Source organism: Cynara cardunculus (genome assembly GCF_001531365.2).
Source record: "Cynara cardunculus var. scolymus isolate 2C chromosome LG 15, CcrdV1, whole genome shotgun sequence".
NCBI classification, from domain to species: Eukaryota; Viridiplantae; Streptophyta; class Magnoliopsida; order Asterales; family Asteraceae; genus Cynara; species Cynara cardunculus.
Window position 1 is genome coordinate 17,432,388 of NC_037542.1, and position 12,460 is coordinate 17,444,847.

Genomic DNA, 12,460 nt, shown 5'->3' on the forward strand with positions numbered 1-12,460 from the left:
GAATAATTATCGAGTTCCAACAAAATAAATAATTATTATCTTTATAAAAAAATTATATTATTAAATCAAATATAAATTATTTTGTTATTGTACATAAATTAAATTATAAAAAAACTAAATTAAAAAATTACACAAAAAAATGAGGAATTTCAAATAGTTAATTTGATACTAATATCGATATTTTTTGTCAATTTTTTATGATATCTTCAAACATATATTTTATTCAAAAATAAAAACATCATCGTTTTCTCAAAATCATATAAAGTCATATTATAACATCGACTGAGGTAAATAATAAGATAAAATATTAAAATCACGATGTATCTCGCTGCATTGCGTTAGTACGTTTCTAGTTTTTCTTAATGGTTATCAATCAAAGAGATTGATACTGTTTCTTTATTAATCAAAAAAATTATGGAAGTTCATCCACCATATCATCAATTACGTGCATAAATTAAATCCTATTCGTCTTCTTTATTCAGCCCCCACCCGAGCCATTCTTAAGACATTTTTGATTTGTTTAAAAAGCTTCAAGCCTCTTATGTTCTTTAAATCTCTGTGTATCACAGTTGTATTAATCAACCAGATCTGATATCATAGTGTGTATCACAGTGTATTTTTGTCGTTATACGAAGTGTATCACAATATATTTTTGTTGTTTTACGAAGTGTAAACAATATATCAGGTAATGTTTTCTTAACCAGGTGTATCACACTGTTTTTTCGTTATTTTATGAAGTGCATCACAGCATGCCTCATGTGTTGATATGATGTTGGTCAAACGAAGCTCCATCCATCAATAACATAAATAGATACAATTAAGTTATCTCCATTCCGTATTTAATCTTGGCCAAAACACAAAATAGTTACTTCTAACATTCAGTTTGTTTATTCAACACAACAACAACAATAACTTATCTCAAATTATACAAACAACTTAATCAAACAGAACTTAATAAAAACCAACCAAACATCCCCACACTTTGGCTTGTATTTTTCCGGAAAGGTAATCAATCAAAGACAAAACCAAACTAAGACCATGTTTTTTTCATCTCTCCACAAATACACCAAAAATAAGTCAGATTAATTGTTTTAAAAAGAAGGAAAAGCATTCATGATCGTAAAATATATATACTTGGATGGAATTTGCTAACAGAATACTTTGACAACAACAATAATACCAGATTCAGCATCATCTGCTTCTTCTTCTTCTTCTATACATCCAATACTTCATTTCATTTTATTTATCCAGCACCACCACTTCCATCTGGACCTCTAGATCCACCAGGAGTTTGAGAAGCTTTTAAGTTATTTGCCATCAAGACTTGTAGATGGGGTGGTATGAAGGGTCTGGGAGTGTTTAGAACCGGTGGTCTAGCTGCTTGAACCGGTTGGTTTGGATGAATTATGAACTGATTTAGAGCTTCTGTGTATGCTCGTCCTGATAAACTTCCTCGCATCCGTCCACTTGGCCTCCAGTTTTGCTCTCCTGATGCATCTACCGAATTCCCTGGATGTTATCCCTCACTTATTATCTTCTTCTTTTTGGTAATTTTCTCAATCTCACATGCTTTCTTTGCCCTTCCGTTACATAAATTTGGTAGTATTGATTTTAATCTATGACGGGGGGCTGGTTCAAATGAGAACCGTAAATATTTTGAGAACCTAGGAACCAACTATTCATCTTCATTCATAATTCTTATGATGAAAAAATTATTCATAATGAATATACATGATAAAAATGCATGATTACTCATCGTGAATAATGCATGAAACAGTGGTTCCTAGATTCGCATTTGAACTTTCTCCATCTATGGAATAGTTGGTATTTATTTTAATTTATAATAGGGGAAAGTTCACATGAGAACTATAAATATTTTGAGAACTTGGGAACCAACTATTATCTTTATTCATAATGAATTTCATGATGAAAATTATTCATAGTTGGTTCCTAGGTTCTCCAAATATTTACGGTTCTCATTTGAACTTTCTCCATCTATAATATCATTTTTGAGCAAAATTCTAGACAATAGTTGAACATTCCATCAATGTTCACAGTTATGAAGTACATTAAATTATACCTCTTTGCTCTCCCATTGATGTCACTGGCACGGATGATCCAGAAGTCTGGATTGGAGATGGAGTAGGTGGTGTGCGGCTCAAAAACTGGTTAGTAGCTCTTTGAATAGAAGCCAATGAATACTGGGGTTGGTTACTTGCAGGACTAGTCATGGGATTCCCACCACCATGTGCACCTATTAGCCGAACTTGAGGAGATGGTTGAGAAGATGGTCGCACCGGAAGTGGAGTCCTTTGGTTCATAGATTGCTGTTGGTGTGAGTTGAAGCGATCTGTTGGAAGAGGTGAAGTATGTCGGCCACCACTCAAGCGTTGAGGTGAAGCCGAACGACCACCAAGTTGTGGGGATGTTTGACTTAAAAGATGCGAGTGATCACGATGACCCTGATTCTACAATTAAAAACAATGTAATGAGAAAACAAAAGGTAGAACTAGAAACTTCCAACTATGTAGCATATATATAATTTGTGGAAATTTTACATACTAGTGGAATAATGACTATACAAGTCAAGTTAGGGCCTGTTTGTTGCAACTTAACGAGCTTAATGCGACTCATGGCTTATTCGGTCAGTTATACATGATTGTTTGGTAGTGGCTTAATATTATAGAAAGTGGCGTATTCAGTAAGCTTCCAGGGGGAGCTTTATGCAGAAAGTTAAGTCTTTTCCAAATTTGTCCCTCCCAATTGAAAAACGAGCTTTTTCTATCTATGAAAAAACCCTCCCAAACAAAAATCTTCCCAATCTATACATACAGATTAATCCACAGATAGCTTTATCCATTCAGGACTTGATGGAAAACCACCCAAACAGCCCGTTAGTGAATTATGAATCCAGAAAAGTTATTGTGTGGGATATTGCATAACAATATCAATGAGAAAAAGCCAATCAAGGTAATTTTCCATCCGTACCAAAATAAATGCAATAAAAATAAATGCAACAATTCCTTTTTGGCAAAAATTTATTGCAGATTACCATTTTACAGATTACAAAAACATGATCTCATCATTTTTGGTCCACAACACTAACTTATTTTGTCATTATTTAGGAATAATATAGATATTTGACTAATAATTAAACAAGGGCAGGTTCAAATGAGAACAGTAAAACATTTTTGAGAACATGGGAACCAACTATTCATGTTTCATTCGTGATGAATGTCGTGATAGATATTCATGATAAAAATGCATGATATCCATGATGAATGATATCATGAATAGTGAAAATGCATGATATTCATGATTATTTAGGGTTACTCATGAATAAAACAGAAAATGGTTGGCTATCAGGTTCTCAATATATTTATGGTTAAACTATGTGCCTTGTTAAACATTGGATTTATTTGGGATGGAAGGAGTAATAGATTACTCTCACCTGAGAACCCATGTGCTGTGGTGATGGAGCGGAGGTCATAAGCGACACTTGATGCTGATTTAGATGAGATCTTACAAACTGTTGTTGGTGTTGCTGTCTGTCCCCTTCAAGAATCCTTGCAGAAGACTGAGCTGGAAGTGCCTGAATAGCGATCGCTGTTCTTGTTACATAGTTGGCTGGTGTTGGGTACCTCACATACCCATTACCGGTATTATTCGAGTTTTCATATTGTTGTAACCCCATACTGTTGGATGCAGCTGTTTGACCCGGGGTCAAAGAGTTGAAAATGAGGTTGTTCCTTTGAAGGTCCTCGATTTCTCTGTCAAGAGAAGCAAAAGCATCTCTTACAGACCGCACCTCGTTGACATCTGATCTCGTATTAGTTGTCCTTGTTCCAAGTGTTGATGAATAAAATTCTCTCCAAAACCCGTCTTCCATATGTGGTGCAATATTTCCATGGACATTGTTTATGTGCATAGATACGGGAGTTGAATTCAAGATACTAGATTCACCGTGAAACTCAGCTGGAGACGGCTTTTTGTCTTCATCTCTATCACATGTATCCGCTTCATTATCACCTTCAGTAAGGTCCATAATGTCATCCACACTTTGGATAGTCGTTTCTTGGTGCAAAGGTTGTGCATCATTTGGTTTTATTGTATGCTCGTTACTTTCAGTGACAGCTTCCCATGAGCCATCGGAAGAGATTTTCACATAAGAAACATCTTCGCCTACCTCTTTCAGAACCTAATAACAGATCAATTGCTTAAAGATAGAAAAAATACGAATATTCAATAAATGGAAATTTATGGATCTTTACTTGCCTTGACCATACTCTGATCAATTCGGATGTCAGTGAAGCAGACAGACTGACTACAATGAGGACAGCGCCACAGTGGTCTTCTCGAGTTCATGCCCACATAATTGTTGAAATCAAAGCACTGGCAAGGGAGAAGAGAGGGGAAGGAATAAAAGTGTAAATCACTCCTTACTACATTACATGATTATAGCCCTTTCCCAATTACTGTTGTCATGTTAGCCGTGATGCTGTTTCTCGAGTCCTTTTTACGAAGGAAAGGAAGGGAAAGTAAGAGGGAAAGAAAAAATCTTGCGTACTCGAGTTTTTTTGAGGAAAAGGGAAGGAAAATAATGTTGATTTTCCTCCCAAATATGGGAGGAAAAGAAAGGAAAGGAAGGAATTTATAAAAATTAAAAATATTTATATAATTACACATATACCCATCGATTACATTCCACTATAAAATAAATAAGGGTATATTTGTACAAATGACATCTTTCCTTTCCTTTCTCTCCCACTCAAAAACATGAAAATTTATTTTCTTTCCTTCTCTTTCTTCATTTCCCTTCACTCTCAAGAACATTGTTTTGACAAGTGATGCAGCATGGAATACTCACCTGAAGATGTTTGCATGAATGTCCTTTAACAGGGATCTTGATACGACTAAAACTGAGTAAAAATAAGAACCACGAGTCAAATACAAAAATTTCATGATCAAAAAGTGCTTGGTTTGATTAATACAGTACTTGAACCACATGTATCCTATAACAAGTTTCTTCTAACTTCAGAGAAATATCAGTACAAGAAACAAGAATGGCATATACCTTATGGGGCACTTTAGTGATATTCTAGATGGCCCTTCAACTATCTCGTTATCTATCATTAGAAACAAAAATAAAACACAAAAAGGATAAGTTCATCAACTTGACATCTAGACATACAAATGGAAAAAACAAAAACCCACAGATACATGTGTTTAATGCCTTCCATCTTTGCTATGTTTCATACATTACATGGATATACCTGAATCAGGTAGAGCAGCAGCTGGTGGAATATAATCTGGAATCGTAGGACAGCTGGGATTTGAAACCACGCTCATGAAAGCAATTACTATAATATATCTCTCTAAATGGAATCATAAAAAATTTGAAATGGTTAAGTCAAGCATGTAATTTATGTCAGGATCGAGGAATAATGTTAAGTGTATTACCACTAAACTGGCCCACTACTTGAAGAAGATTGCTTCCATATTTAAGCATATGTGTTACAAGTGTCGGAATCTGCGGTCCAGGATCCTGATGGTGAATTTTCAAAAGCCAGAAACATGTTAGTGTTCACAAGACCACACTATAGTGCAAGTCATTGACCAGGCTGTCAAACCTTGTAAACACAAGTCCTCCTATCTACTCCTTCTCCGTTCAACAAAATACTACAAAATAAAAGACAAGCGAATAACAGGTTAGGTTACTTTGAATGCATATGCACTTTGGTGAAAGAAGTGTTGAGGTAGTAAACTAAATGCATACTTGACTTGCTGGGGATTTATGATGCATGATGACGTCTCTGTATTATCTGTTTGAGCAACAAATAAATACTGCATGGAAGTTAAATATGAAACGAGAAAAGGAAGTGGAACATAATCATGATGAAGAATTAAAAAACAAATTTAAAAATTTAAAAAGGAGTGAACTTCAACTTAGTGTCAAGTGGGTCAGTAGTAAAGCACTACCACCTCGTAATTATAATTTGTGATGGTGCATGATAAAATCTAATATTTTAACCAGTAATCAAACCACATGAGAAACATAATTCAATATGATAGTAGAGCTGTAGAGCAACATGACAAGAAATGCTTACTATCTTGTCATCAGGAGAAGATTTTGCACTCTTTGAGATATGCAGATCGGTCACATATGAATCATAACCCGGCTATGATAAAAACAGTAGATAATTAGATCAAAGAGTTTATTAATAAATTTAAAAATGAAATTTTTTGAACATTATACCGTGGTCTCAACAAGAGCAAGTATTTCGCCCATCTTCATTCCTGGATAGAACCTGAAGTCAAAAATTGTGAAATTTTCTTCCCATCATACAGTTGTCCACAGCTAAGAAACCACAAAAATACAGATATGGTACATGACCCTATAAGCATATATCCTATGTAGAACATGAAGTACAACACTACCCGATCATTTAGTCATTAGATCTGTAAGAGTAAACCCTCGTATAACACACATGAGACATTTTCATGTAACACGCAAGGTACCTACAAGGATTGATCATCTAATGTGGAGAACCATCTAAGGTTTCTAGAAAGATAAAAAAAAAAGGCAAGTCATGATGAACATGACTCGTCCTCGATGGAATTGTAATAATATTTACGACTGATGGGTCCATCAAGATTGCTTAGTTTAAATCTTCGTTTTTATGAAAGAGTAACCTCCTTTCAGTCCAACACTTGCTTATGGAGATAAATTGCCCACTATTTATTACTTTGTTCATTATTCAGTAACATTCAGTTCTCAAAGCAACAATATAGTGTACTGGCCCTTTTGTCAACCATCTACAATCCTGGACATATGAATATCTAATGTCACGGGATCTTATAGTTAAAGAAACTTTATTATGATTATCATAGATTCATGATATGGAAACATGGGAAGAAACATGCAGAAAGCACTACGCAAGGCATCACAAACACCTTGTCATAACCGTGGAGATTGTGGTATGGAAGTTGCTCCCTTTGTTCTTCATATTAGAATGCATATCCTTAACACTCACGCTGCAGAAACTGCTTTGCATCTGCAATTTGCAGAGAGAAACTATTGTAAGAACATTTGCTAGAAAGATGAAAGAGAACGGGTGCTAAAGCCGTTCACAAACCTCATCTGAAAGAACATGAAGTTCTTCCTTCTCCTTCTCACTGAACCACCCGTTACTGCATGCACTCTATCAGAAGAGAAAAAAGGAAACAAGATCACTAATATAAAGAGGAAGTGGAAGAACATGCACCAGATTTTACAGAAGAAGAATTAGCATAAGTATATAGAACAGCCAACAGAAGGGAAAGATTAAATAAAGTTGATCTTTTTCAAGAAGGTAATTAAGAGAAGCACGAGAAAAGATTTTCAAGATTTCATTTAACATATCTAAGTCCCCCTCTGTACTTAACCGACACAAACCAGGACAAAAAAGGAAGGTTGCAGACGACTGAGACGAGCCTAAAAAGTAGCTATCCTATGGAAAACGAGGACGTGTGCCATTTTCACTACTTCACTTTTTCTTTACTAAGGAAATTATTGGAAGCATTTAAGAAAAAATGATCTCTTAACATTTCAGGTAATCATGATTTAGAACGAAAACTCCAGACCATTTCAAATATTGCAGCAAGTTCTATCCCATGCTTAACTGTGTCCTACTGGGATAGATGTCAACTGCATCCAGAGTTAAGATGGAGTTCCCCTGTCTAGATGGTGTGAATGAGGTTCTCATAAAAGACGAGTTGATTTGTTTGCCTGCAAGCCTATGCCCATTGATTATCTTGGTCTAAACTATTCAGGGAAGAACTCCTTTCTCTGGTACTTACAGACTGAATCTATTTTACACACAATCAAAGAAGATTCACTGCTTACAGGTCTATATAGCTCCCATTTTTATTAAACGCTTCGGACACCAGCTTGTTCAAGAGTTCTGGACTATCCCTAGGCTACTTCGAGTGTTTACAATCCCAAAATCCCAACACTCAACCCCTCGCCTTTATTTATAGCCTACCAACTAACTACCCTTCCAATGACAACAGCAAACTTTCAACCAACACTCCACTGATTTAACAAGAAAAAGACAAAACAAGCCTCTGGCTTATTATTATTACATGTGTCCACTCATCCCTGCTCTACTACTTCTTACATCTACTGTAGGTGTGTACACTCCCAGGCTTATCATAACTATTGGAGACTTGGGACCTTAAAGGTTAAAGCAAAGCACACAAGGGAAAGGATTAAAAAAGGACCAGAAAATGCTAGCTGACAAAGCTACGAATCAACAGGAACAAAAATGAACAATTTAAAACAAGCACAGCTTACAATCCCACGCAAACCCTACCCTGCAGGGAGTGACAGAGGGGAGGAAATTGTATTTTGTCAGTACCTTTACGGAGATCATCAGCACCATAATAGCTGCTTGTAATTGGAGATCATTTTTCCGCTGACATACCTAAGCACATGGTAGTGACATAAGAATTTTGTGTTTTGTAGCATAAATTGAAGGAACCATGTCAGAAAAATAAATGGAGTTACTCACAGCTAACAGCAAGATAAACGAATAAAGGAACATTTCTTACAAATAGGAGAGCTGGTTCCAGCAACTATTAATACCATACAGCCAACTTCCAGCCATAATTGTATTGGAAGTAAAACAACATTGAACTTTTTAAACAAAGCTTTACCATTAATATTGGAGGAAAGAACTAACCTGCTTTAACATATAGGGTAAATCTGGAGCGCTGCCTGGGATCTCATTGTTAGCAACAGCATAGTCAATACCTCTATAATTATCAATGTGTATCTAGTCAGTATGATAATTTAAACAAAAGAGATGAGATTCGTTGAATATGGACTAGAAATCAAAAAAATTGATAGGAGTAACAAAGCACTAAAGGATCTGAAAAACCCATCAAAGTTGTAGCCTTATATGGCATACATGTGAAGGTAACTAGTATAAGATGCACTGGAGCACTCCTTCAAGTATATGTTTATGGTTCACAGATTATTTCAACGTGCCTAGTAATCTTTCTAATAAGCATGCTTGCAAAGAAACAAATCAGGTAGCTGATGCATTGTCTTGTTAGGCTGATGAGTACCAGTCTTTTTAATGTTACACTTCCATGGATTCCCTTTCCTAGAGGCAGAGCTGCTGTGTTCTCTAAAGCTGATATGTAAGACCAGAAAAACTAAGACCCCTTGAGTTGATGCTGACAGGATCCGTGCATGTATTGCTTGCCTTTAATTTCAAGGTTTTGGGTTTTTTGCTTTGCAGATTTCATCCTCTCGACACTTGTGAGTTTTATATTGGGCTAAATATGTTTAGTAGCTATGCATTATAATTATAATATTTCATGATTGGGTCCTAGTTTTATAAGTTCTCTTGCAACGTTTGGTGTCTGTTTTACCACGCCATGTGTTCCTTGGATTTCAGTTCCCCTTTTCATTATATCTATCCCAAACACTACAGGTAGTACTCATTGGAAACCAAAAATAATAGTAAGAAACAACACATGATGTTAGCATAGAGGAAAAAATTCTTCACTTTTCCCTGGATAGATCACCTATCAGGTAATTATGAATTACTTTTACCAAAAGAATTCTTTTAGGTTTCTTACATTGAGACTTAGGAGTTCTCCCTATTACAATTTCAAGAATTGAAAAACAGTTTGATTTTTCCTAGTTGAATGGATTGAAGTTACTACCTGAATGATCTAGCTCTCAAACTTTATGGGGAAAAAAACTGATAAGCACATTAAACTTTACAGTTGCTACTTGGTAGCATTAAGCTTGTAGCATACTTTATACTAATTTTGAACTCAAAAATCAAAATGTAGCTCGTTCTGGACCAGTTAGGGAACGTCCTATTATCTTACTCATCAGTTCATCAACTATATATGAAATCAAAGATCAACTGCACAATCTGCAGTCAACTGTCAACAGCTAGGGCTTGAAACAGACATAATAACAGCTCTTTCACCAAAATCATACTTAAAAAATACAGCGACCATGGAACAAACACTGCAGTAGATGTGACTACAGAAAAAAAAATTTATTAGTGGAAAAAGAATCGAAAAAAACAAACCTGGCAAGAGAAAGACAGAGATTGAAGAACTCTGTGTTATCCGTATTTGCGTCACCCCGAAGATGAACAAGTAATCGGCCAGTGACGGCGGAAATGCGGAAAGAGTTGACGTATGACGGAGATAGTGTCTGCTGATTGGACATATCCACCGTGCCGGCGAATCCCACCGGTTTCATCACCGTTCCGGTCATTTTCGCAGGCTAACAAATAAAAATGAAAATTTTCATGAAAGGGGGCAAGTTCACAAAATCAAGTAAAAGGGGGTGAAAGTTTGAAAGTGATGAAAGTTGGTAATTGCAAAAGAGTGCAACAACTTTCCAAATTTTACATATCCTACCCCTTAACAAAATCTCCTTCACAAAAATGTCCATCTTAATGTGAAAGATAATTTATATAATATATTATATTATAGGTAAAGTATCGTGTGAGAAGTAGAGTTTGCGTGAGAAGGTACAAATATACATGGACCTTTGATTATCTTTAATCTCAAATTCACCCATGAATCGTGCTTGATACGAGAATTAATCCGGTACATCTCATCCTAATGTGTATCCAATGATGTAAATCTCTTCTTACGTTTCTCACTTTAATTTTATTTTCATCTGAACCCAACCCGTATATTATATATAATATTATGTACATGAAGTATAATTTATATATAAAATATTATATATATAAACCATGTGAATATCACAAACTACACAAATCAACCTTTACGGTCATCTGCCTTAATGAATATTTGGTTTTATAATATATATCTCGATTGTGTACAAATTTAATACAATGATCATAATGACTGAACTGTATTATATTTCATAAATATCTCGATTGTTTTATTTTATAAGGTTTGTATGATTTGTATTTGAAACTTTATATATATTTTTATATATATATAATATTTTTTATAGAGAGAAAGGACAAGTCAAATACGATCCATGCAAAGGTTACCATACAAACGAACCTTAACCGTCCATCTTATCTAACGAATATATGGTTTCATAAATATGTTGATTGTTTTCTAATATAAAGTGTTGATTGTAATTAATGAATTCTAATCATTTTTCATATATATTCAAATAATAAATGAATTTTTTATCATGTCTTAATTGATTGGTTTATATTATTTGTATTTGATTTGTCATATATATATATATATATATATACTAGTTGTCTACCCGCGCAATGCGGCGGGAGCCATGTATTTTAACGATTTTGAAGTTCCACTGGTTTTATAAGATAAGATTTAACGATTATATAGATTACACTTGGTCTTTACATATTAATACAATTTGAATAAATAAGAGTTATGGTTCCAATTACAGACTATCGATGAAAAAAATTGTATGACAGTTTAAAGTCCAATATATTTAAATCCAACATATTTAAACGACTCCACAAATGTGTTCGATTTACACCAAGAGCAAATAACCAAGAAACTTGAGTTTTAAGATAAATATTCAAAACCAATAAAGAAAACTACAAATTTGACAGATCATAAGCTTTGAAAAGACCAAAAAATATGAGTTTTAGAATGAAATTTCAACTGTTTACCCTCTTTCTTGTCCAGAAACTCAAATTAAGGTTAAATTAATACATATATATATATATATATATATTTCAATTTGGAACATATTAAAAATATATGTATATATATATATATATATATATTCCAAGAACATATTAATTCAGAACATATTATACAGTGCAATTTGGACAGCCTAATAACTATAAACGTATAAATCATAAATATTAAAAATATTTTTTCACAGTATATATAATATATAACAATATAATTAAGTCAAAAACTATTAAATATTGGACTCATTTCGAAGGTATTAATGAGACGATTATAATGGTGTAACTTGTTAAAATAAAAATGTATTTTTTAAACATGTTTTAATTGATATACGATTATGTATGTTAATTTGATAAAGATCTAAAATGAATCATTTAAAAGTAAAGTACGTAAAGTAAATTAATTAACTAATTATAGAAGTATAAARTGTAAATTTAAAATTATAATTTAAAAAAATCGGTTGTGAGAGGGTGAGTGTATGTGAAGGGTGAGTGCATGTGAGAGAGGAGAGGGTGAAAAAGTGATGTAAGAGTAGTATAAAGGGTATCTTGGTCATTTAGTATTTTAAGACTTTAAGACTTTTGCTAAATTTGTTTAATAAGACTAGAAGCGTACTCGCACAATACAGCGAGATACATCGTGATTTTAATATTTCATTTATTCTTTATCTCAGTCGATGTTATAATATGACTTTATGTGATTTTGAGAAAGCGATGATGTTTTTATTTTTGAATAAAATATATGTTTGAATATATCATAAAATTTTGATAAAAATATATCGATATTA

General features: G+C 33.9%; 1 protein-coding gene across 5 annotated transcripts; it reads right to left on the reverse strand.

Moving 5' to 3' along the window:
- Positions 1-937: 937 nt before the first annotated feature.
- LOC112527135 (E4 SUMO-protein ligase PIAL2) lies at positions 938-10,288 on the reverse strand. 5 transcript variants are annotated; one of them, XM_025137575.1, is made up of 17 exons: positions 10,098-10,288; positions 8,724-8,796; positions 8,400-8,465; positions 7,137-7,202; positions 6,955-7,055; positions 6,257-6,308; positions 6,108-6,179; positions 5,777-5,844; positions 5,631-5,679; positions 5,461-5,545; positions 5,274-5,375; positions 5,075-5,126; positions 4,868-4,919; positions 4,276-4,392; positions 3,452-4,198; positions 2,081-2,462; positions 938-1,509 (listed from the first exon to the last, which is right to left on the reverse strand). In XM_025137575.1, exons 1-17 carry the CDS (start codon positions 10,286-10,288, stop codon positions 1,244-1,246), a joined length of 2,541 nt encoding a protein of 846 aa, XP_024993343.1. In that variant the 3' UTR covers positions 938-1,243. The 5 variants fall into 5 exon arrangements, with proteins under 5 accessions (XP_024993343.1, XP_024993344.1, XP_024993342.1 ...); XM_025137576.1 differs by having other exon boundaries at positions 938-1,497; positions 2,081-2,468; XM_025137574.1 differs by having other exon boundaries at positions 2,081-2,468.
- Between the last annotated feature and the right edge of the window lie 2,172 nt (positions 10,289-12,460).

Excerpts from the sequence above, each read along its gene's own strand:
- LOC112527135 (XM_025137574.1), bottom strand. The coding sequence starts at position 10,288 with ATGACCGGAACGGTGATGAAACCGGTGGGATTCGCCGGCACGGTGGAT. Across the intron at positions 6,309-6,954 it reads ATCTCCACGGTTATGACAAG|GTTCTATCCAGGAATGAAGA; the intron begins GTGTTTGTGATG and ends TTTTGACTTCAG. Across the intron at positions 4,393-4,867 it reads ATTCATGCAAACATCTTCAG|TGCTTTGATTTCAACAATTA; the intron begins GTGAGTATTCCA and ends CTCCCTTGCCAG.